The sequence below is a fragment of the Aptenodytes patagonicus genome, chromosome 22 (genome assembly GCF_965638725.1).
Source record: "Aptenodytes patagonicus chromosome 22, bAptPat1.pri.cur, whole genome shotgun sequence".
Classification (NCBI taxonomy): domain Eukaryota; kingdom Metazoa; phylum Chordata; class Aves; order Sphenisciformes; family Spheniscidae; genus Aptenodytes; species Aptenodytes patagonicus.
The window spans coordinates 2,828,729-2,855,436 of record NC_134970.1 but is presented as its reverse complement, the minus strand read 5'-3'; the positions used below and the strand labels follow the sequence as shown (position 1 = coordinate 2,855,436).

General features: G+C 41.7%; 1 protein-coding gene across 2 annotated transcripts; it reads right to left on the bottom strand.

Annotated features, from left to right (window-relative positions):
• Positions 1-9,948: 9,948 nt before the first annotated feature.
• NUCKS1 (nuclear casein kinase and cyclin dependent kinase substrate 1) lies at positions 9,949-26,231 on the bottom strand. Of its 2 annotated transcripts, none has more exons than XM_076358032.1 (8): positions 26,082-26,231; positions 17,916-17,965; positions 16,740-16,845; positions 14,668-14,723; positions 14,181-14,333; positions 13,792-13,944; positions 12,839-12,988; positions 9,949-12,140 (listed from the first exon to the last, which is right to left on the bottom strand). In XM_076358032.1, the coding sequence occupies exons 1-8, from the start codon at positions 26,096-26,098 to the stop codon at positions 11,941-11,943; spliced, it is 885 nt and encodes a 294-aa protein (XP_076214147.1). In that variant the 5' UTR covers positions 26,099-26,231; the 3' UTR covers positions 9,949-11,940. The 2 variants fall into 2 exon arrangements, with proteins under 2 accessions (XP_076214147.1, XP_076214148.1); XM_076358033.1 differs by having other exon boundaries at positions 12,839-12,985; positions 26,082-26,225.
• Positions 26,232-26,708: the final 477 nt, after the last annotated feature.

The window sequence follows — 26,708 nt, the reverse complement described above, 5'->3', positions numbered from 1 at the left end:
AAATCTCACAATGACAGAACAGGGCAAACACGGCTATCTCATTTGCTTACCATTACTTCTGTGTCTCCATAGGTCTTGCCCTTCTCTCCCTTTAACCACTCTAAAAGCTATTTTTCTTTCTGTTTCACACTTCTCTAGAATTTTTATTGCTATTTGCAGCATCAGGAGTCAGGAAGGAGGTATTCTGGAACCAGCCAAGGCATCAGCTCCTTTGTTTCCACTATTCCCAACCAAAATAAAAAAAAAATATTAACAATGAGTGTGCATTGATTAGGAGGTGAATTAATCACAAAGTTATCAACCTCACTATCCTAAATCCTAGGGATGACTTTGACCTGAATGTTTAAAATTGTTCCACAATGAACCCTACCAGATATTGACAATTCTGTGTCACTCCCAGCCCCAGCAGCTCAGGAGACTTACTAAGGGGTCACTGGCGTTCAACAAATCACTTGTTTAACAAAGGAAGAATGGAAGAATTGCCTGGGGTCAAGACACACAAACATCATTGGAGACTTTCCCCAGCAGTGGTCCTAGACAGAGTCCCCCCTTTTTCCATATGGTAGAGTGAGTGCTCAAATTTGATGTAATGAGCACTGTCAGAATGGGATCAACTACAGAGAACGATCTATTACCCCCCCCTTATCCCCCCCTTTTTTTAAGGAGCCAAGAAACCTCTTTTGGAGTGGATTTAGCTGTCACTTGCCTTGATTTTTATAGGGGAATTTTTCTCTTGCAGAAGCCTAAAAGTGAGAGCTGGAAAAGATCAGACAGCCTGGCTGTCTAACACAGGACTGCTCGTTACCATGCCTTCTCTACAGCAGGGCAGCTCAAAAGTCACCAGCTGATATGCCATGGCCACTTCTCAGTAAAATTCAGAAGGAACATCTTAAAGTGCTCCAGCTGTGTACGGAGACAAGACACATGCTGAGAGGTGCACATGATTCAGACAGCATCTGAGTCAGCCTCATGAGGACAAGCGTCCTTGAGGTTCTTTCTCTTTTTCCTGACTTTTATACAGCATTTCTCAACTTTTCCGCCACATGACCCCCCGGTTACAAAAGAAAGAGAGCAGCTTCTCTCTCATTCAGCTGTAGCAAAAGGGTAGGGCTGCAGGGGTTTGACATCAGGTCTGCTCCTCAATTAGATGGAGGATATCCCCAAGAACACAAGTAATTAGTTTCAACTGGCTTTCCCTTTTTTTTTTGGTCAGGGTAACTTCAAATATATTCTAATGAGGAATATGCTGTAACTAGCAGCAGGTTGAGTCCAAGTTTATTACCAAGGCTCACTACACACCAGAACAAACTTCGTCTACACTAACAAGTTTTTAACCTGCTATGCAAGCATAGCCCCCTAGAGCAGATGCAGCACGTGCCTAGAGATGGCATTTCTCACCCCTTCCTTGTTGTAGGTGCACGGACTTCAGAGAAAAGCCTGGAAAAGTAAGTTTTAAGAAACATTACAATATCAGTGAGGAAAAAGGGGTGGCGGCTTTTTTTTTTTTTTTTAAAGTATGTTATGCCAACAGCTATTCTGCCAATGCTGCCAGATAGACCAGGTTTATGTTTAAAGCTTGGTTATTTGCTTTGGTGTCAGCAACGCCTTCAAGCATTTAAAGTCTTGGGAATTTAATTAGTACAGTATTCTACCATCAGATCAGAGAACTGGTCTCTTCCTTGTTGGGTCTGAACTAAAATGACTGAACGTGCAAAGAGAAGAATTCCCTACAGCCTACTTCCCACGCTGCACTTGTCAGGCACATTGGTCTCAGTTGCTCTCTTTCCAGCCATATGGAGTACTGCTTCGGGGGCATCTACACAGAGTTGAACCTGGGGAAGCAATACCAAGAGGGAGAGAGTTATACTTCAGCCAGATTTGCCGGGGGTCAAGGGAGCTGGTTTCTCCTACCCAAATTGTCTTAGGGTCCAAGCTGTAACATGGCCTGGGCCCCTCTTGCAGGAGACTTTATAGTTTCTGTCCTCACCTACACTCAAGCACAGCCATCCAGCAGAGACCTGGCCAGGGGAGGGCAGAGTCCATGAATTTAAAGCAGACTGAAGATGTATTTCTGGAAACAAACAAATATCCAACAAGCTCACCTTAGATCTGAGCCAAGATAGCAATCTTTAACACTCATATAACAGCTCTCTTTTTCGAAGTGATCTATTCACGTTAAGAATATCTTTGCATTTAACTGACTTGGGAAAATGAAACATACGAGGTAACAAGTTGTTATACTCTGCAACTTGGTCTTCTACAGTCAAAAGCCCTCAGTGGTGTGGGGAGAAGGAGATGCAAGAGTGAGAACAAGGACTTGCACCCAAGGATATTTTCTTTTTCCTTTTGGCACCCTTGCTCAACAAACGAAGGAAATGGGAAAAATGTTTTAAAAGTCACTTAAGTGGTATTACGCATTTAAAGGTACAAAACCAGTTTAATGTGAATGAGACTGAAAGAACCTGAGTCACTTCCAAATGAGAGACCTAGTTTGCCTTTGAGAAATATGTTACCTATTAGTTTAAAATTAATGTACCGAGCTGTTTCTGGGAACAGAAAGAACTGTTTCAAATGCAGTATCATAATCAGCAGTGAAGTAAAAGTAAAAAAAAAGCCAGTTTACGGAAAAAGGAATGATGGCTCTATATAATAAATAGGACTAAAACTATTCCTTCCCTTCGTTCATTTCTCAGGAAGTGAAGCAGAAACACAGTGCATGCTTTAGGAGAGACTACAATAATATCCTCTTTATAAAACATTCAGAAGACCATTTAGCTAAAAAAAATAAAATCCAAGCAGAAAGAGCCAATTTTTTAAAAAATCAGTACTAACTTCATCTCACAAGAGGAGGACAGAAGTTCTCAGACATAAACCACTCCAATTAATCAAAAATGTTTGAAAATGTTTGTAATTAACAAAGCTAACAGAGCCCACTGTTAAGGAAAGCCACTAATTGATAATGCTAACCAAAACCTCCTAACAAGGCCAACTGCTTAGTTAGAAATGCTTAAGGGAAAAAGATAGTGTGACAACAGGAAATTTATTGCTGCTGGAACTGTTATCTTATCTACTCAAAACACAAATGTTATTCAACCTGAAAGACAAAAGATTATTCAATAAAATACCAGTCTGTTTTCGAGCTACAGAATTTGCAAGCAAATATAAAGCAAACCCTCGAATATAAAACCAAACATAATTTTGAAGGGTATATGAAATATTATTGAAGAGAATGGGAAACGGCTTTGACTTTGTGCAAGATTGTTTTCATTTGTTGTCCATCAAAAAACATGCACACGCGGGAGACCAAACTGCAACACCGTTTAAGGCCAAGGGCTGAATTTGACCCAGACACTTTAATTCAGCATTGACTTTAAAAAGGAGCTATCCCTTACTGGTCTTTTTCATTTGGGGGCGGGGGGGGAGAGTGCATTCCAGTGCCTGCCCACGGTGGGATAACAGCACTTGAACTTGACCTGTATCTATGGAAAGGGGGAAAAAACCCCAAAACACATAAAACCATTTCCTGGTCTACATAAAACTCTGAAGCTGGAGATGTGTATTAGTTCATAACCACATCCTGGGCTAACAAGCAGCACTCCCAGATCAAATTCAAGTCTAACATATCACACGTTACAGACGTTTAGTGCTTCTCAATCAACACATGACGAACAGACACAAAACAGGCACCTTTCAGAGCTCTACACTCTCCTTACCCTGCACCCCCAAGATAGCCTTTGTACCAACCCTGCGGGAGTTCAGGTTATTAGTGATATCTTTCTATACTTGGTTTATCATATTGCATGGTACATAGACCCCAAATACCAGTGAAAGAAGTAATAAAAAAACCCAAACCTCTTCACTTTGTGGTTTGCTGCATCAAAACCATACCTAAAAATATGCTTTTAAAGTACAAGGAATTTGCTCGGAAATTTGCTCTCCATTTCCAGTTCTTCCAGGTTTCCTTCAACATGCAAGATGGGCAAGAACAGAACAGCAGCTCTTTAAATCAACTTTGTCCCATTTACTCATTCTTTCAAGGCCACCTATAGGGCCAAAACAAGCTGCACTGCAGAAAACAGATCTAATCTTGAATTCCACCTTTTGACTTTATTTTCATCCCATAACCAAATACTACCAAAAGAAACACAAACAGGATATTCCTGAGGCAAAATTCTGTTAGATTAAAACTTGACAGCTAGCATTCTTTGCCAAGGGAATCTTATCCCCCCCGTTTGGCAGCGCTCGCTGTAGTAACGAAACCCTATGCGTGTCCACTTCTCAGATGCACATCCATTAAATGGGAAAACAGATAATTTGTTTCTGGTATTAATTCCCTGTAAATGCTACTACAAATCCAATGGGAATTTTTAACTTAGGTTGGCAGAGCATCTGCCTACAGGAGTGAGCAGACACTAAATACGCTGGGTTCAAAAGACCAGCGCTGAGGAGAAAAGCAGCCAAAGGCTGCACATACTAATAGGACGGTCAAAGACTAGTGGCAGTGGGGAAGAGTGGAAGCTCTTGAAAAAGAGTTCACAGACCCTGGTCTTGCACCATTTCTTAGAGTAAGTAGCATTTATCTGTGGGGACAAAAGAAGTGCCCCACCTGCTAACAGCTAATTAATCCTAAAACTGAAATAGCATAGCAGTACCTGCAGGTAACTCTACAGCTGCTCCAGATAAAGAATCCATGTCAAGACTGCAGCATATAACTGCAGATACCACAGTAGTGAGGTAGGAATACCTGTCAAGGTTAATTGCCTGGTATGTTTAAGGGAGGAATGCCATAAGCTGCATTATGAAACCACTCCATTCCAGAAGCCTGGAGCATCACCGTCCAACACCAAACACACCTACGTCACAATAATCTCAATTTACCACGCTATGGAATAAAATAAACAGAAGAGGTGGAGAAGCAGAATCTGCAGCCAGCCACCAGCTTACGGCCGCCCATAAGCGTGCGGGATTTTGTGTTGGGCAGAGATGGCCTTTCACAAAGTACCCGAAACAACCTCTGAAAACAAATAGGTTAACCATCCTGTGCTGCAACTGGGGGCAGTGGCAACCTGGTCTCCCGTCCAGCTGTATCGAGCACCAAACGTCTCGGAGACGGAGCGTGCTGCTGAACTGGGGCGAGTACAAGACATACCAAAATTACTTGCTCAATAAGGTCACAAGCATAAGTGTTCTGCCGTACCGAACCCTTAGGAAAAACAGGTCTCTCAGGATCCCAGAAGAAGCTCCATCCCAAACCCCGTTAGAAACAAATGCTTTCCGGCGTTCATGCTGAAGAACCGTAACGTCCGTGTTTAACACGAGCAAAACACAAGCGTTAAGGGCAAGACCTGACACTTATCGTGCCAATAATGACAAAACACCCTTAGCCGACGCTCGTTTGGGGCAGCCTTTGAGAAAGGCGGGAGTGTCTCACCTCAGCGCGGAGGAAGGAGGCGGGAGCGGGATGACGGCGCCGCAGCGGCCCGGGGAGCGGCGCGCCCCCTGCTGGCGCAGCGCGGAGCGAGCCGGGGGCGACGGGGAGGCGGCGAGGGACGGAAAAAGGAGCAAACGCTGGTAAAACTGCTGCCAGGCTCGCTGTTGTGCGACATCAGAGCGAAGACTCTGCAGGAAGCTGGATGAAGTCTGCTATAACGGATTTCTTAAAAGCGCAAACTCGCCGTGCACCACAACCTCCCAGTGCACGGGATAACGCGTCGAGAAAGCACCCTGTGCCTGGGTCGATTCATCTGCGTTGGGAATGACAACCAGCTAACGATGATTTAGCAGACGTTCCTGATGAACACAGTTGTCCCCTTTCATGCGATACCCACAAAGAACAGGCTGTGTATTTATTGTCACTGCCAGGGCATATATGGCAAAATAGAAAGGCCATCGACTGCCGAGGGAAAGCTGACGGAGGCGAGCGTGACATGTAAAGGCTTTGTCTCTCCTCGTCATCGATTTTTGTAATTGGTTTTGAACCTGACAACCTCAACTCACAACTCTCTCGTGGATCATGAAACCAAGGATTGCGTTCTTTACTGCCAATATGACTTAACTCTTTAAATCCTCCCCTCAGCCCAGAGGCAGAAAAGGGAAGGTCATACTTGCCAAACTCTTCTGGCCAAAACCCGACTTACTCTCCTCAGAGAAAGCACGAGCTCTGCAAAGGAATTAATCCTAAAACTATCAGACATCATGAAAGACGAAGACGTTTTTACATCTCACTAACATTCACAAAACAAAAAGCAACCGCGGAAGAATAATACCTTTGAATAGCAGAAAAATTACATGAGTCATGTTTATGGGTTATAAAAGCCCTTTTATAAAGCCATTTTTAAACAAAACCAAAAAGTTTACAAAAGAAAATAAAAGATACAGAAGAATGAGTTGCTTAATATATTCCAAAAAGGAGAAAAATAAAAGAGGGGACACAATTCCAACATGCTGAACAATAAAGGGTTCTTTTTCCTTGTGTTTTTTTTAATACAAAATACAAGCGAAGGATACACATACTTAAAACAGAGCTCAGGAGCAGGTATGCAGTCCTGGGAACCCTTCAATAAAAGCAAAGCAGGGTTTTGTTATTTTTTTTTTTTTCTTTCTTTGCAGGTACATACAGAGACTGGAATATGTAAAATTAAGTAGCACAAAAGACCATCACACAATTCTACCAATGAATGTTGCATCTATAAATTCACGAACATGGTCAACAGTCATGTTCACTTCAACCCCTTAAAAAAAAAAGTGTTGTTTTTATTTTAAATAAAGCATTAATGTTACATTCAGACTTAACTCCTAGTACCATGCGGTAGATCTCAGTATTGTCAAGGTATCGCAAGAGTCGCCAACCCAGTCGGGCCCAGTGATGACAGCCACGTCTGCACACACCCCCCGACCGTGGGCCGGCAGCACTGGAACACTGCTTGCAGCTGCCCCTTTTTCTGTCTGCTCGTGAGATTAAAGAAAAATTAAAGGGGATGGGGAGGGGAACTGCAAAGAGCCTGATTTTTAGAAAAGCTCGAGAGGGGACTGCAAATACTCAAGACAAACATTCATTGCATATCATATACTGATGCCTTGCTGATAGCCAAAGGCCCAAGGCCCTACCTGGAGTCTCCTCCTCTACCTTCAAAGTGATTATTCAGGGTTTGCTGTGACATGATGTTCATGGTTAAACAAAAATTATGTAGCTCTTATTTACAATTTTTTTTTGTAACAATTGTTTCTGCAGGAAAAAAAAAGTAAAACTCACAAATCTTCAGAACACAAAGGGAATAAGATGTCAGACACTCCCATGCGCGCACTCACACCCGCGCACTCACACACAAAATACTTCAGGGGCTTTTACACACATTATTCTGGCTTAAGCTGATCGAGTATTTCTCCATCCCACCCACTACCCCTCCCAAAATATATATATAAAAAACCCTTGCCCCAATATACAAAGCATATGCACAATGGTGTTTTGCAGTCACACTGAGCATGCTCAGACCGATGGACCCACTCGATTCACCGCGGCTGAAGGGGGCAGGCAGTCTAGAGAGTCACCTCCAATAGTGGTTGATACACAGAGTCAGCACATCGTGAGAACTTCACTAGACTTAGAAATATTTGTCTTTTGTTTTTAATATAAAGAGTTCAATGAAAAGACATTCAAATGCCAGTCACCTACTGAAGTGGGAAGTCTAAAGCGAGGATACACTTGATTTGGGGAGGTCTCGAAAGGACACTGTCAACTTTCAGAGCTCTGATATTCCTCATAGTACTTTAAAAAAACAAGTCATCTTGGACAGTAAGCACGTAACAGTTAGTTTTGCTTCCTAGTTTCACTAGCAGAACTTGAATTTAAACCTCCCAAAACTGTAGGAAAATATTCAAAGTTCAGGGAAAATTTTCTATTTGATCATATACATATAGAATATATAATTTCCACATATAGATGCGAGTCCCCCAAACTAACATATCCTATACGCCAGCAACTATTTTGTGACAGTGTCCCTTTAAATATCCATCTGCTTACATTTTCATATCCTGCCTCCCCCAACAGATGAACATCAACTTCTCAAATATTAAACTTGTGGATCAGTTTGTAGTTTTTAAGAACCATGTGTTCAACAATATGATCTGTTATAAAAATAAACACTTCACAAACAAATTACATAAAGCAAAGCACCAGTTTCTACAGCTCAAAAAGCTTCCAGCATGTTACAGTTTACTTCCCTCCCTCCTTAATCTGGGCGCCTCAGTGTCTATTGTACCTTTGTGACCATCACCAGCGGAGGGGAAGAAAAAAAAAAAAAAGAAAAAAGAAAAAAAAAAGGAATTCAAGCACATCTTCTGCTACTGCCCTGGTAGTCCATCACCTGCGGGTGCAGCCGTGTGGAGGCACAGGAGCTGAGCATGCTCAGAACCGTTACCTGGCATCGGTGAGGTTCCCTAGCAGAAGTCACCCAAGGTGTGCTGCTTCTCTCCCCACACGCTCTTCTGCTTTGATGAAGTTAAAACAACAAAATTAAAAGCTTCTTGGCTGCCCCATTTCTAAGTCTTGCTCTCACCCACAATCCATTCTGAAACCCATTTAGCTTGACATGTTTGGCATTCTCATGCTGATCAAACAGAAACTGAAGCAAATAATCTTTAGTATGAAATTTCAGCTGAAATTGCAAATTTTTACTGATCAAGCCTTGTGGCCAGTTAAAGGCAGTACTATTGGCATATAACTGCGAAACTGAACGTGGTGGCGTGGATTCAGAAACAGAACATACAAAAGGGAATCTAACAGAAGTTAGTTATGAACTACCATTTTAAGAGTCAGACCAGGGCAGGGCACTAGATTAACTGAACTTTGGAATAAATCCATTTACCTCTCTGCAAAGGCTCCAAAACTACAGCTGTGTAACAGAAGACAATCTTTTCAAAGCAGCCTTCTGTGAATGAAACTTTCTGCTCCGTGAAGAACTATTGATGCTCCTAAAGAAAGGCATTTTTACAGCTTTCATTCAAGAAATCAGAATGCTTAATACAAATTAAAAAGGACATTAAAAAAAATGCTAAGTCTGCCACTACTGAAAAATGTTGTGTACTTAAAAAAAGAATTAACCTTCACAATTTTCTTTATCTGTAAAAATGTAAACTGCTGCATTTCTAACAGAGTAACCAAGAGACCGTTAGGGCTTAGTGTTTGCACAAATCAGCAAAACAATAAGATATAGAAAAAGTTACAAAATCCCAGTAGTAGTACAGGATTTACATAGTGTTTGGGTTGTGACAAACTCAAAAGATAAGCATCATGCAGCCTGTAACAGCCATTAGAGATGAATATATGAGAAAGCAGAACAGTTTTCTAAGATAAAGGGCCAAAATTGCCAGGCATAAAATAATTCAGTCCAAAACCTGAACTGAGAACAACGGAAACATTTTTCACAGCCTTAACTTCAGTTAACTGTGTTAGAAAAAAACCCCAAAAATATATTTTAAGTGGAACTTACAAAATACACTCTTCAGAAAAAAATCTGGTCTAGCGGGTAAAGAAACAGCTGTTTGACCAGACCAGCTAGAGGTATTCTACATTTAAGTAATCCTTGTACATTTTCATACCAAAAAAAATCCTAAGAACCCAATAGACAAGAATAGCCTGAAACATAGTCTGGACTGAAGGGGAACAACTATGTGGACCAGACATTCACAGAAGTGTATGCTACCCCCAAATTTAACCCAAATGTTTTTTAAAACTTGGCCATTTGTTTTCCCACATTACCCAGTATTTCCCAATAAGCACTGGACTAGGAGTGGAGGGAATGCAAGAGACTCTGCTCTCCCAGAGATCTGGAAGGTGGGAAGAGGTGTGGGAGAGGAGAGGGGATTACATTCGCTTCCTTTTCAAGACTGATACTCCACTCCAGCCTTAAGCTGTTCTGCAAAATTAAACCACTTAAAAAAAAAAAAAGATTTACAATGGAAACACCGATCATCTTTATTGTAACGGCAACAGTAGTTTCATTATAGTAAAGAATGTTAGAGAACTTAAATTTTTATAAGCCAAGGTAAGGTAATTTACCAGCCTCAATAAAATCCATGGCTATGAATCACACAAGACAATCACTCGGCTGTTATATTAATACTCCGTTCCACATTTTAGGCTCCACACTGTGCTCAGCATCTTCAGGCTCCCTATGCCATTCAGCCAAGTGTCCTTCCTGGTCATATTAGTGTATCACATCTAAAAGCTCTCTAAAATCCAAACAGGATTAAAAATCTGGTAGCATGTGCACCAGAAATCCAACTAATTAGCTGCCTTATGTTACCTTCAAGAGGCTGGTTACAAAACGTGTAGTTCTGTGACAAAAAAAAAAAAAGATGCAAAGCTTGTCAGCTATAAGATAACCGTGAGCAACATACAGAAAGCACAAAGGGTTTAAGAAAAAAAAAAAAAGAAAGAAAAATGGCAGGTCCAGTTTTCAATATTTCCACCAACGAACATGGCAGCAACCTCTGTATTAGGGTTTGAAAACCAAGGCTTGTGTATTTTAATTAAAGTTTAAAAAAGGATATGGCTGCTTTGATAAAAACACATTAAAATGCCACCACACACATCTCAAGTGTCTTGCATTTAGAGGGACATCCTGCTTTTATTATAAAACGATAGCCCTGCTACAGTGCTTCCAATCTCCACTTCCTCCCAGCTTCATCCTTTAATACCGTTCCCTATTCAGCACTTCTTAGGCTTAGGGAGCAGAATGATGACCAACAGTTAGAAGCAGACATGTCGATGGGGGAGCAAAGCCTCCCACGCTGTAGGATGGAAGGATGAAGAAATGGAAGTGGTATCGGGGTGATGTTCACTATCGATGGAAGTCTGCTGTCCAACACTGTAGCTGGAGAGGCTGAGAGGTATGACTACATAGCCTTTTTAGGACAGATGGAGGGAGAGAAGAGAAACACTTAAGCGTGACTCATGGGATCCGAGACTGACCAGAGCATTACAGGAATCCTTTGCTTCACATTTATAAAAGGACATCCCTCGCCCCAAAAGCTAAAGAATTTAGTTTTACACTACCCATTAATTTTTTTCCTTGGAAAAACTTTAAAGACATTTTCCACAATACCAAATGGAAACCAGAGTTTTAAAAATTGTTTTCAATTTCTCTTCCCTATTCTGCCCATCTATAGCCAACCCTGGAAGAAATAAAATAGTTAATGGATGTGAGAAGCTTGTAGGCTGTATATCTGAATTTGTATAGAATGAACTGCAATTTGCCTAAAGCAGAATAGTATTCTATCCAGCAAAGACAAAAGATCTCACAACCTAATTGGAGGGTCTTTTCTAAATAAAAGACAGTGGACCATCTACAAGTCTCTTGATTGCTTTCCATGAAAAACATGCCTGAATCCAAGAAACACAGGTCTCCTCCCCATGTTTCCTCTTCCTCAATTGGAATTCGTATCAACTACATTTTTTCTGAGAGTGAACTTGTATCAACAAAAGTCTGTTAAAGCATAGGTTCATTTTTTCCACATATTCAAATACAGAATAATAGTTTTAAAGAACTCTTACCAGCACTGGGAAATCTATTCTACTTAACGATTTGTAAGTATGGTTTCCACGTATCAGTCTCAAACCTTATTGCTTCACAACTGCAGTATCCCTTGAAAAAAATATATATTTAAATGGTCTGTTAATTTGTCTCAAATGGCTTTCAGATTTGGTGGGGGAGGGAGAACGGAATGGCCAACAGAGAACATTGACTTCAAAATATTACTGTATAAGGGTTTCCTCTTATTAAAAAAAGGATACACTGTATTAAACAGCTGAAAGTAAAGACAGCATTCAAAGCCCATGAGTCAAGCCACAGCCAAAACCGTGTTCTACCCCTAAGTATGTTTTCTTTTCCTTTTTCTTTTTTTCTTTTTTTTTTAAACAAAGATTTCCTCAACTGCCATTTAATCTTCACCAGAGGGTGCTTCATCTTCAGATCCCTCATCCCCTGACTTCTCTGGTGGAGGGCTGGCTGATTTTTTCTTTTCTGGGGGACTTTCAGGTTCTTCATCCTCTTCTTTGGGGGATGGGGTCTTTTCTTTTGTTGCCTTGGAAGCTGTGGGGCGGCCTGCCTTCCCTTTGCCTTTCACTGGACTGGGGGTCACTGAAAAAAGAAAAAGCTTATAAAAGTTACTATCAGCAACAAAGACAAAGTCATATGGCTTTATGCAAACAGAACTTACAAGACACTTCAGTAGCAGGTTTCATTTTGCTTTGACCATACCCCACACGGTGGTTTTTGCACTCCATATTAGTAAAGCTGAACTGAAAAGTTAGCTAACAGGATTTTAAAACTATTTAATTGCAAGTCCTGACTAATTACTGGATATGACATCATAAACTAACATAGCTAGCCTCTTGTCAAACCAGTACATATGTTGCTATTATGATTTTAGACTTCCTGCAGAAATGCATCAAATTTTCCTTTGGTTCAAATTTCTCCACCTTCCTCCACCCTGAAAACATCACGAAGTCCTTGAGTCTCAAACAAAGCCACCAATTATATTATTTGGCTATGATACATAGAAAGTCAGACTGCAGCATCTCAATACGGAAGGTTTTGCAATCTATGCAGTTTTTGCCAACAAGACATAGATACTAACTCAATCTCTTAACTAAGAATTAAAGCCACCTTATTATTTCATAGCGCTGCTTTAAATCATGGCAAGTTACATGAATTAGCCCTTCAACATTATATGTGAATGCCTACTGACCCCAAGATTTCCACTGAGTCTTCTATAGCAGAAAAAGAAAACACTAGCCCCTAAAGCAAACTGCATAACTTTCTTTGCATAGACTCACCTGTAGCCTTTAGCCTGGGCTTCGGCATTTTCTTTTCTTTCCTCTCTGGCTTGGATTTCTTGGAGACCTTTTTATTTTTCTTTTTTGAACTGCCATAGTCACTATCGTCATCATCTTCCATGAGGAAGTCTTCATCGCTTCCTGAATCTGCTGAAAGCACAAAGAAATTTAAGTTTTTGGAAAAAAGGAAAGGGAGCAGAAGATACAGTTGAGAGATCTGCCAGTTAAACTGCAGAGACAGGAAACTAGGACTCTGCGACCTTATGAGCTTCCACCTATCTGCTGTGCTAAAGAAATTTGACATAGCAGAAGATTTTACATTGGTAGGGATAAAGCACTAGCATGATGAAACAGGCAAGTGTTTTGAGGTCCTCAAAATACGCTCCATCTCCTAATAAGTAACCCATCTCAAAACAAAGAGAATCTCTTGACAGAGAGAAGTTAAGTGATCTTTTCAATGGTACTCTTACTCCATTCTGAAATCACGTTTCAGCATTCTGAAATCATACTCAGTATTTCAGGAACTTACTCTGGTTCATTACCAGCTGAACTCACCTCTTCTTATGAAACAAACTGTCCTACTTTGATCAATCAAGGATAAAGTACTTTTACATCACCTGAAAGTAGCATCAATGCCTCAAAACCAATGGGATAGCAAGAAGCAGCAAAAAGCATTGAAGAACTTTATAAGCAGCCCTAAAGGATTGTTGTAAAGACATACATCTTCACTGCAAACTTCAAACAAAAATTCTAGATGTGAAAAATGTAAGCTGGGTCTGTTGGACAGATATGCAGTATCAAGTTAGTTACTGAGAAGGACAACTTATGTCTTCACTGGCACAGTCAAAAAGCAAACTCTGTTCCTTTTGCTGTCTGGCCAGACCCATAAACTCATGTCTGGTACTATACCCACGTCACATTAATTTTAACTTTTTACAATCCCATTTACTCACTCTCCTGGAACTGTGCCTCATCATCCTCTTGTTCTTCCTCCTCACTACCCACATCATCCATAAGCATCTCTCGTTGTTTAGAAGCCGCTTTGGATGCTGCCTGTCGTTGCTGACGCACATTTTTGTGGTCTTCTTTCTCGTCCTCACTGTCCTCTGCAGCAAAAGTCACCAAGTTATAATGATGATACAGAATACAGACCACCTAACTGTCTTGAGGTAGCATGTGGGCAAGACAAAGGTCAAGTCGTTCATGAGAAAGTTAATCAGGACACTCGCTGAATAACTGAGCTGTGAGGAGAACACGGTCATTCTGTAGTCACCCAACAATGATCCTGTGCAAGTATCTTTCATTGCAAAGACTAGCAACCCCCCCCCTTTTTTTTTTTTACCTGCAGGCCTTTTTCTGGATTTGGAGGCTGCTCTCTTATTCTTTTCTGGCTTAGCCTTTTTTCCTTTTTTGCTTTTTTGAGAGCTCTCATAGTCACTGTCAGCTTTGCCATCATCTGCTCCTAAGTCATCGTCTTCACTGCCAAAATCTTCGTCTGGAAGGAAAAGGTATGAATATAAGTTTCTTGTATCATTCTGAAATATGGATGAGAACTACAGGGAAGAGCTTAACATACATCTATCTACCTGTGAAGACAAACTTTATAGCAGCATCATATTACACACAGACACACAATCTCTGTTATCCCAAACCAGGGCTAGAAGTAACAACAGTAGAGGCAGCATCCAGCTTAAGATAAATGTATTAGAAGAGTGCATGCCTCTCTAGTCAGAACAATTTCTTTCCTATGTCAAATCCTACTCCTGTAACTCTTACACAAACTGGTCTTTATTTTGAAGATACACTATCAGTACAGTGTAGTTAGTTACCTGCCGAGTGTGAATCATCTTTCTTAGTCTTCACATCTTTTTCTTCTGAATCCTCACTGAAAATGAGAGAAAGACAGGGTTTGACTGCTGTTTTAACTCCAATTTCAGTCACTGCTGTATGGAAAATACCAATTTTCAGAGAGCAAACTGATCTCTAGGCTGGGAATGTGCACTTTTCCTGGACACTACCATGTTATGCTTCAGGATTACTCAGCTGTATATGTAGTTATCATGGTCGGAAAGGTAATGTTCGAACTCTGAATCATATACAAACTTACACAGAATCAAGTGAACCAATCAGGAAATAATAAGGTTGAGATGAATCATGCTCTTCACTCTGAAACCTACCAATAATCCAGATGTCTTCCATTTTACAGTTAGAATTTTGAAGTTTTATATGCTAATGCTTGGCTGAGTCTATAAATGGAATAAAGTTTTATTCTGAATAGATTTATAGTCATCACTTGTCTTTATGTCATTGTTTTCTCTGGAATCCTTCCTTCTGTGTACGTTGCTGTATAGCAGTTAAATAGCACATATTTGGTCTACACAATCTGATCTCTGACGGAGTTTCACCACTCCCTCCCAGTGGTTTCAATCCTCATCAGAGGGTATCCCTATCAAGCAGGTACTAATATTCTGTTCTTATCCAAACCCCCATCATTAGTCATTACCAATCTCTGGAGAGGGTTTTTCTTCCCACATGTAAGAACACACACTCCGATCAGAGAGTAAACAAGTGTTTTAAACAGGAATGGTGAATGCTCTGTTGACGGCCACTGATGTACATCATATGCTTCAGGAATGGCTGAACTGCAGAGCTTGCCACGGTCAAGAAATACAATAGATCAAACCTTTGCTACTTTCAAATTTGGCAGTTGGAGCTGACATACAACATTTCTCAAGAATTCTAATAGTTTAGATAACTTGTCACATTACAGCCCCTCAGGCCCATATGTTTTCAGTCTTACACAGACAATTGTGGATTTCAATCACTTAAATACATGAGTTTGTTTTACATGCAAGCCTTCTGCAATGCCTGTGATACACACAGAAATGTTCTTACATACTTAAAAATCCCCAAAGCTAATAGGACATCAAGGTCAACTATGTAGTTGCTTTGGGAGCTGCCTAGCCCAATTTCTTTTTATGTCATACTTATTGAATCTTTGCTTTCAGGTGTTACAGTCATTTGCCAGGGTGAAAATAGTCTCTCCCTCTCAGTTCACAACAGCAGGTGGACCATGCAAATATTCCCATGCCTACATTCAGCCTTCACCTTATAGAACAGAAGCATGATGGGGAAGCCTCTCAAGCATACCTGCTGATAAGTTACTTATATTCCAGCAAACAGTGCAACAGAATAAAGAGACACCTTGGGCTTATAGAATAAGAACCAGCTGGCAGAACCTCCATCCCTGAAGTTGATGTCTGTCATGAAAGCAGTCAATTGACTTAATAGGTCTTATGGTAATCATTTGCTGACCACAGTTAATGTAAAAAGGAAGATACCTTCACTTTACTTTCACTATTCAGTAGGGCATCACTTAGTGCTGGAGTAACTCAGTTATCGAAACAAGTTACTTTGTTTCTGAATTAGACAAAACAGGAAATGGGAAACAAAGAACCACAAAACAAACAAATGGCCCCTGCTCCTAACTGCCACTGTACGGTCCCATTTCATCTTTAACCACAGAAATGCTCTGAGCATACCGAAAAAACATGGAAAATTAAATGCATCTTGCCACTAACTTACCTGGATAACTGCACTAGTTGCCAATTTTTGTAACTCGGATCATATTCCTTCCCATTCCAACTGTCTAGCTCTGGAAAGCTATTTTAATAACGAAGTACTAGGGACAAGTACTTTACACAATTTCTCTTTCTACTCAAATAAGAAGCAACCACCTCAATGTCCAAGCTGGTTATGCAAGCTTTGTGATTGAGAGCTCTGCACCTTACACTGCAGACCTTGAATTCCACTTACAATCGCTCCTGTTAGAAGATACTGCTCCCCACATACAGGACAAGGCTTGGAGACATGTTCGTAACAGATGAAGCGCTGCTTTTACCTGTCCTCCTGAGAATTCTTCCCAGATCGTCTCTTATTTTTAGCCTCCCGGGGAGAAGAACGGATTTTCTTGGATGGGGGACCTGAATCTCTTCCATAATCTTCATCTGGACGGGACAGTACAAAATGGTTTTGAATCAAACTCCTAGTTCCCAGCAAACTGACTTCCTCAGCTATAACTTAAACTGACCATTTCATGCACATCAAAAAGAAGCCCTTCAAAAAAAAAAAAAATCACAAAGCTTCAAACAAAACTTTATAGAAGCAAAGTCCTGTCTTAAACTAGTGATTTACCTTTTCTTCTGCCAACAGCACAATAAAAATGCCACGTACAATCAAGTCTGACACAGGAGTATTAGGAAACATACAAAAAGCCTCACAAGAGGACACAGTATCTTAATTCTACAGTTTTAGTAATTTTTAGTCAGAAACAGAGTTATTAATGTAAACCTATTAAAAGTTAACATCCATGCATATTTCTACATGCTTTTGACAGGAAACACTTTATTTAGTGTCCTATGATGGGAAAAAGTATGTCATTATATAGTAGTTTACAGTGTAACCTTCTACAACTATTACACAATACCTTATACAATATGAGTAACAGGACTGCAGTTAAGAACTCTGCATATTTGTTTCCATTAATTATCAGTGCAACCTCACTTAGCAAACAGTAGCAGTATGTCTAATTTCTAAGAACACAAAACATACTCCATATGGCTTCCAGAAATATTTCGTTAATTCACGCAGAACATACAAAGATTTTTTTTTTTTAGATGCAATTCACAAAAATGCCTGACATTATGGGATTAACTAGAGTCCGCTAAAATAAATTGAAAACATATTTTACTGTAGAAAAAAGTGGCATCAGGGAGATTCTACCACAGAACATAACATAGACCAAGGAAGAAGACAGTTGCTGCCAACAGCCTCAAGGCACTACAACAATACAAGCATTAAATAATAAGATTTCTATCACCATTGTTTGTTTAATACAAAACATATGAGAATCATTATATTTTCAAATACTTATTAACAGTTCAGAGACTGTGAAGAGCAGAAACTCCTTAGAATTTAACTTAAAGATGTGACTAGAAGCAAAACAATTAATATGCAAAGCAACAAATGAACTGCTCTAGCCCAATAATATTATATTGTTAAGAAAAAAGTAATTTACCAGCATCATCTGATTCCTGAAACTGGGAGTAATCGACCACCTTCCTGTTCCTGTTAAAAAGCAGGGGGGGTGGAAATTAGCAATTCATAATCTCAGAGATACAAAAGCTTTCTTCAAGTAACAAGGAAGTTCCATATCCTTGCTTCCAGTGCAGGATTCATAGCCCAAAAAACAACCCAAGAAAACTCTCATAAATAAGCCACCTATACCTTTGAAGTCAGAAGTGAACACACAGTATATTCTAGCATTTTCCTAAGGAGCTATTATAATAGACTGGATTATATTCTCAGAATTTGAAAGTGCTTTTTGATAGGTAGCACTCTCTTATGGCTCATGACTGCAGTGAGGAAGAGCCATCTTAACCTATGCTACATGGTTCTTTCATTATTAAAACTATACATCTATCATTATTACAACTATACTAGTGAAAGCACTATTTTAAAGCAATAGCTGCACCCCAAGGTTAAAGACGCATTTAAAGAATGCATCAGCCTGAACTTTAAGCCAGAGCTCTCCCTAACACCCTGTCTCAAAGCTGTGATATTTAAGACTAGGATTCCAGGTATAAAACAAGTACACAAATATTATCATGAATTAGATAAACACTTCCTAACCGCTCTTTTTTGAATTTCTGCTTCTCACAGCTCAATCTAATCATGCTAGCTCTCATACCTTCTCCTCCAGATTTTTGTTTTCCCATGTGTTCCCTGTTTCCAAAGCATTTTAAGTTTTCATCAGGGGCTTCTAGGAGCTTTCTCCATTAATTACTTTGATGCTCTAACAAGATGCAAGAGAGCTGTTACAATATGTAACTGCATCACTAGGCACAACAATGGAAGACGACGATATGCATTTCACCCAACCTATGTTTTTTGGACAGCAAGTGAGCATTGATCCATACTTTCCTTACCTCACCAGCACCTTCTCTGCTCTCTAACCAAACTGAAAGTAGCACAGGTAACGAGGTATCAATAACAGTGCAAATGCAATGGCCAATTCTAGACAAAATTCGTTAACTACACATGCAGCTATTACCGCAATCAATGCCTCACTTGCCAACAAAATTAGATCTGTTTCTCTAACTTACCAAAACCTAAAACCTGAAATATAAGCAATTGTTGGCTACTTTCTCAGCACCTGTCCCAACTACTTTATTGACAAGACATAACTACCCTGTAATTCAGCTACTCAAGGGAACCAAGACAGCTACATAATTGAATTATATTTGAGTTCTAGCCAGTAACGCCTCAGTCAGACTCCAAACATCCACCTCTTACAGCTGACATGCAATGGGAAGAGGAGGCACAGCTGAAAAAGGCACCAGAGATTCAGACACCCCTCCACACACACACTTTTTATAATCCCTTTGACCCGAAGCTGATGATGAACCTGATTTTGTAGTAATCATCACATGAACTCACTTTTACAACTAGAAAAGTCAGGCAAGCAATAGATAAAGTGACATACCCAGCATCACAGACTTGAGGACCGCTGCAAAGAGAAGCCAACACAAGCTCCGTCCAGCACACGAACCACAATGCCCTTCCCCTCTCCTGCACTGCAGAGCACGACTGCTGAATTTCACATTTAGTTCCCATAACTGCACTGCACTTTGTGATTAATATCATGCATTTCTGATAAAGACTGTTTAGTTGAAAGATACCCCAAAAGTCATTGTTGCATTCTGGCTGTTGATCCATTCAAAATCAATTATAAGTCGCCCTCCTGTACAAGCACCTCTGTTCATGGCTTACAGCAGCAGCCTTCAAAAGACGAAGGAGCATAATTATTTTATTTCAACACTATACTAAGCCTCTTAAAAAAACTCTCACACACACGCCCCAATCCCTCAAAAAAAAAAGCCAACAAAACAAGCAAACAAGCAAACAAAAGGCAGGCAAGACCAGTCATTAGATTTCTACAGGCTGAATCCTATCCAAGCTTCAGAGTACGCGTCTGTGGAACGAAGTACAACAGCAATGTGCTACAGAGCACTGCTCGCTCACTCACAGTCCGAATATGGTAAAATACCAATTTAGGAATACAACTATTGGCAAGGCTTGTTATGGTGTACTGTCCAGGGACTCAAATTCCTGTTCCAACAGGTAGTCTTCCTGAAGATTGCCTCCTGACCCATCTCACATGTGAAAACACTAATTTTATTCTGGTAAGCATCTGAAGAACAATAAAGTTACTAAACAAGATGTTTGATTTGGTTTAAGTATCAGGTATTAGGAGGGTTTTTTTTCCCCTCTAAAAGCATAGACAGGGGAAAAAAAAACTAGAATTGCCACATATTCTGTTCTAGCAGCTTTGTAAAAAAAAAAAGTGGTTTCTGACATCACTTATCTAACAAGCAAGATAGGAACTGCAATATTGCCACCTTGTAGTAAGGTGGTCATACAGTTTCATCTTGCTTATTTCAGTCAGAGACCCATATTAAATCAGGTACTGAAAATGTGACACAGTCAGGTAAAAACATTAACAGAAAACACTGCCTATGTCCTTTCTCTTTCTAAGCACTGCACCCTGTTTTCAGCTAGAAAGTAAATCCTGCTAGGCTCTCACTACCTGGTGAACAAGAGTAGTGATATTTATACAAAAAAAAAATTTTCACTTTGGCAGAACAAGAGAGAAGGCTGTTTGGCTTGCTTTGTGTTATTTTGCAGGGCAAGGAGAAGGGTGGAGGAAAGAAGGAATATCTACACTGATATTACTGAAGATAGAAACTCGCAAGTCTTCCCAACAGAACCAGGAAGCTCACAAGGGCAGAAACATCAAACAAACTGCTCTTGCATCTGTCATTCTGCTCACTCTATACTCATCATTCACCCCATTTAGATCAACTTATGTTTTTCTTTAGAACTGTCAACAGTGCTGATGTGCAATGCTTAATAACTACGAGTTTGCAAAGAGAGACTGCATCTTTTATTGCACCAAGGTAATAAGAACACAGTAGATAAGTTCACTGGAGTTAAGAGCCAGAAAAAAAATATTGCTGGTTTTGTCAATGAAAAGTATGTCTTTGCCACTAGCAAAAACTAGAAGATGTTAAGGCAAGCAACCAGACATAAAAATAAACTATTTGTTAAATTCAGTTAGACTAAGCATAAAAAGACAGTCTAGTAGACATCTGGGATAGATATTGTTCAATCTGGTTTAAAATATGCACTGAAATTTTAAGATAACTTACTTGCTAATTCAGCTTAACATTTAAAGTGCACGTGAGAAGGAACTGGGGGAGTAAAGGTATAGAGAGAGGTCCCGATAGCATAAGTTTTAGTAACAGCTGTCAGTCCAATATTTCTGGAATAAAGAGTAACTCATCTAGTAAGTCATCAACATGTTACGTCGGAGGCACTTACTTAGCAAAGTAATACTCAAGTAATTTAGTAAGAACTCAGAAATGCACAGTAATTCTTACAACCCATACTCGATGCCTACCAAACTGAAATTTTGAAATGATGAAAAGCAATATTAACATTTAAAAGGATCACTAAATGCCTATACAACTGAATAAGGATTGTATAGTAATACCCCACCTTCAGCTAGTGAGGTCCCTAAACCCTCAGTCTTTGTAAGTCAACATGTCAGAATACAAACTAACAATCTTTAGTTGTTGTTATCTTTTGTTTTGTTAAAAGGGAATGCTTAGATCCCCAGGTATTTTCACAGGCATTAAAATCCACAGATAAAGTCCAAGTTTAAAGCAATGCTAGAAGGAGTCTTCAAAAAGCTAGTAACTGATCTCATCATGCACTGAAGAGGAATGTTTAGGTCAAATGATTACCAGAAGTAACAACCTATCCTCTTACACAATATGGCAAGTAAAACAAATGACAGATTAAATGGTTACTAAGATTTTTTTTTCTTTAATTCTTTTTTTTTTTTTAACTACAGCATTTAACCAATACAACCATCAAACTAAGCATTGTGAAAAAAGTTACAGACCTTTCTTCATTTTAAAGGCTTGGTGCAGGTCTGCACAGAGTGGTCAGTTTCACTTTCTGGTTCTCATTCCAGTTGGTAAAGGTGTCCCACTTTGAGGTCAACATATTATCAATAAATATTGCCATTAAAAGCACCCCTTCGGTGCCTTTTTTATACATAGATAGGAAAAAAAAGATAGGAAATATTTCTTATAGGTATTTTCAAAGTTGTGCAAAACAAATATGCAGTGCTAGATTTAGGCCTTAAATGAACAGACATTCACTTACAATTATGCATCAGAAGTTGAAACATCGAAGCCTAGTGACAGTTATGTACCTAAAACACGTCACTATGGTGTTAGTCTATTTAAAAATTGGCACAACTGTACTCAGACAAGACTCACCGACTAGAGGTTCCCAATTACAGAGGTCATTGTTTGGGTCTGGACTTGGTGTAACTCCAAACGTCTGTAAGACTAGGCACTGCTCATGGTATCTGCAGAATTTTTAGGGATACACATGACTTGAAACTCCATAAAACAATTAAATGATTTATGTAGCAACAGTTTAAGCAGTCTTGTGCCCATCCTCCATTTGAACCTAACTACAATTGAGAAGGTTTAAAAATACAATCTAGAAACGTTCTGATCCAGAGCAGGGGGGAAAAAAAAAACCAAACCCCAAACCACACACACACACAAATCAATTCTGCAACCTGTGTTGTTCCTGGTGTTTTGATTTTTATTGTACCTCTACCTTGCTCTTTGTTTCTCTTTAGATTGAAAGTTTTCAGAGCAAGGATCATACCTTTTTACTTATCTGGAAAGTGTCTATAGCTTATCTCTGGACACTACCACAGATTATTACTCAAGTTAAATGCAAATCCCCAAAGAAGTGTTGCTTTCCTGCTACCCCATGGAAGTTTTCCAGAATCACAATATTTGTACTTTACATTGCCCAGGTACAACACTGGCAACAAGAAGTCATATTTAATAGATAAATATATCTTTTCCTACAACTAAAATTTTAAAGGACCACCCTTCCACTGTAGTGCCAATGCAAGACTGGGATTCAAAAAGTTACTAATAAAGAAAAATAAAGTACATAAAGCCTTGAAGCACTGAGATAGATCAATTCATCACTGGCTTTAATCTTAAAATGAACAAATAAAAAAACCCTGTGATTTCCATACTTGCCCACATCGTTTCATTTTGCAATGCTTGCAGGAGAGGAGTACCAGCAAGTGAAAGTGACCAGGAGGAAAAGCAGAAGCAAACTCCATCAAATTTAAAGTCAAAATTCTTACTTAAAACACATTAATTGATGCTGTATATAAAAAAGAGTAGTTCAAAATGGTTTATTTCATTTGCATTCAAGAATAGATAGGGACATAATAATGTAACCACCAACTCCAAATGCTCTTTGCAGTACTTCAGAAGAGTTAGCCACAAGAGGCAGAGGTTCAATAACTGCAGGTTCCTTTACTTTTTACTTCTTGCCATTTTCTAACAATAGTGCAGATACCATCATTAACCACCCAAGAGAAGCTTAATTGTGTAGAAAGTACTTGGCTCTGAGTGGCAGGCACATGAAGCCTGTAAATACTGGGAGTTTATTACTACTCCTTAACAATTTTAAGAAACTGACTTCTACAACCAGATTCAGTCTTAAGGCAGTCTTCTACCGACAAGTAGAGGAGAAACTGGGGATATATGTTGGATTTTATTAAGTTCATTGGTTTAGGTGCATATATATTCACTAGAAACTAGCAGACATAATAAATTAATTCCAAGACCACCGAATAGAGGAAAACCTTTCCAACACTAAATCTTACTCTGATGAGGAACCTTTCACCAGACTTCCATATCACCAACAATAAGCCAAGATATTCAGAAAAAAAATGATCCATTTTTAAAAGTTTTGGATTAAAATCTATTAGGAGAGTTCTCCAGTTACTACCAAGTAGAGCAATATAAGGTACTAGCCACATTTTTTTCCCCCGAAAGGGCTATTAAATACAGCTAGATAGCTGACTGCTAGATCTATTCCTGACATGTGCCAAAAGGTTTTCTGCTACTAATGGCCTGCTGGACTTTGGCACTTAATTTTCCTGTAGACCAGTGCCTGTCAACTGAGGGTAAGACAAGTCAGATCTTTCACAACACTGCAGGATTTTACAGATTTTTTTTTTTTTTAAGTTATTTTTTAGAAACAGTTGCTTACGAACCTACTTAATACCAGAAACCTTAGAACTATGCTTTTAAAGATACAACACTTTCCTTACCTGTAGCAAGACTCCAGTGCTGGCAAGTAAATCACCAGCAGAACGTACACTGAAGCGTCACCCTGAGCAGCAAAGTCACATCACCACTGTATTTCAGAACACAGGCACTGTCATTCGAGATCAGACCACTAGTCCATCTAGTCCAACATTCTGCCTTGTGAAAGGCCAAAGCCTGATGCTGCAGAGCAGGGTATACCCAGTCTTGTTAATCCACCTTTTGGACCCGAGACAACTCCTTAAGACTGGAACTTTGAGCTTTATTTACCCTTACCTTTGCATGCAGGAGTACACTATTAGTCAAAAACAAGAGCTATGAAAAAACAACTGTTTCACTAATCACTGTGCCAAACCTCCCTACTCAGCAAAATAGCCCTAGTTTCCTTTTATTTTTTAAATTCTCGCATACTAGAGATATTACTTAAATATGAGGCTATCACCTATAAATGTCTATATGTAAGTTTTATAGCCGTAATTAATTTCATATTTATTATTCCAAAAGATCCGAAATACCTAGGACCCACCCCCCAGATCAGACTTACTGGGAATAAAAGTACAACCAGTTACTTAAAGTATCTTGAGAACGAGAAAATTTCAGAGCATTCGAAGAATACCTTATGAAACCTCTTACCTCTTCTATAAAAACAATTTAAATTACAAGTTCACTCTCTGAGTACTTTCCAGAGAAAAGTAAAAAAGACTACACTCCTCCCCCCTCAGTAAACTTTCAGATACGTGGCAAGTTCTCTATGCCGTAGATTTTCAAAGTTACCACGATTCAACAACGTAGCTAAGGTTCCCCTGCAACTCCACGCTCCAGGTCCAACGCTGTTTAACCAAAGACACAAACGCCACCACCTACCTCCTTCACTATCGGGGAGAATACAGCCCGCTTAGCTAAACGGCCCACGGCTTCCTCCTCCCCACGACCTAAAATCAGCCCTCTCGGGGGAAGGGGGGAAACACCAGTGGGAAATCGACCCGGGGAGAGCAGTCAGCTCCCGGGCGAGAGGAGAAGGGCGTGTGTTCAATGCTGTTCCCACCAGAGGGGGCGGCTCCTCCGAACTCCTCCCCTAAACGTGGTTTAACTTGCATGCACAGCCCCTCTCCTCCAGACCCTCGCTGGTCACGGCGTATTGCATGCGTGTCCCCTCCCCCAACCCGCGCGGCGTGGTCTGCTCTGTCCCGTCCCCCCGTCCGTCCCGTCCCCCCCCCCCCGCTTCCCCCCGCCTCGCCTCCCCTCCCCTGGAAGGGGGTGCGGGGGGCTGCGACAGAGGCCTGCCGGCGAACACCGCCTCTCGCCCCTCCGCTCTGCACGAAGTGGGTCACGGCGGATGGCAAAGATTCACTTCTCCCGTTACAAAATGTGGGACGCTGTACGCAGCCTTCTCCCCAGGCCTCCTCTTGGCACCCCCGGCGCGGCGCAGCGAAACGCGCGGCCGCCTCCCCGCTCCCCCAGCAAGCCCGGGGCGATGCCCATCGCCCTACGCCAGGCCGGCAACAAGGCACGTTGCAAATAAGAAATAAATACGAAAAGTTGTAAGAAAAAAGAAAAAAGGGGAAGTAGGGGAGAAAACGGCCCATGCTGCATCCGCGCGGCCTCCCAGCCCCCTCCGCCGCGCACGTTCTCCTCCCCACGGCCACGCAGCCGCCCCTCGCCCTGCGGGAGCCCCCGCCGCACGCCTGCCCTCCGGCGAGCGCGCACCGTCCTCCCCGCCGCTCCGCCCCGCGGCGGCTCGGCCGGGCCCGGCCCGCCTCGGGCTGCCCCTGCCCCGGGCACGGCCTGCGGCGAGGCCTGCTGCGGGGCGGGCGGGAGGGCCTACACCGCCGGCCCGCCGCCGGGGGCCGGGCCCGGGAGGAGGGAGGGAGCGAGAGAGGGAGGGAGGCAGGCAGCGCTGGCGCCGCGGGTGGGAGGAGAGGCGGGAGCGGGGCCTCCGCGCTCCGCCAAGGACTCACCTGACAGGCCTGGACATTTTCCCCGGCGGTTCGGGCCCGGCCCGGGGAACGTCGCCCAGTGCTGAGGGGAAGGAGAAAAAAAACGGTCGCCTGGTGCGGGCTCGGCGTCGCCCGTCCCCTCCCCGGAGCGAGCGGGAGCCCTGGGCCCAGCGCCTCGGGCCGCGCCTCCGGAGCCGCCTGTTCCCCCTCAGGCGCTGCCGCCGCCGGCCCGCGCCCCGCCGCGGGAGACGCCCGCTCCTCTGCGTGGGCCGCGCGGCCCCCCCCCACCCCCGGTCACCGCTCCGCCGCCGCCGCGGTCGCCGCCGCTCGCCGATCCCCCCCGCAAAATGGTCGCGTTCGCACCGCCGAGAGGATGCGAGCGGGGGGCGGTGCAGCCTACCCCGCTGGCACCACCTCCTCCCCCGCTCATTGGCCGCGGCGGGCGGCTCGCCGCGTCCCATTGGCTAGTTCGAACCATCACGGCGGGCAGACCCTGCCCATTCTCCCCGCGGGGAGGGGAGGGGGGCGAGGACGCCCCACACGCTCAAGCTGCTGTGAGCGATAGAGCGGGCCGCGGCGCTGCCGGCAGATTCGCCACCGGCTCCCGGCGCTCCCACGCCGCCGCCCCGCGCCGGGCCGCTCCGTCCC

Excerpts from the sequence above, each read along its gene's own strand:
- NUCKS1 (XM_076358032.1), bottom strand. Across the intron at positions 13,945-14,180 it reads ATCCAGAAAAAGGCCTGCAG|AGGACAGTGAGGACGAGAAA; the intron begins GTAAAAAAAAAA and ends CTTTTGCTGCAG. Across the intron at positions 12,989-13,791 it reads TGAGGCACAGTTCCAGGAGA|CAGATTCAGGAAGCGATGAA; the intron begins GTGAGTAAATGG and ends TTGTGCTTTCAG.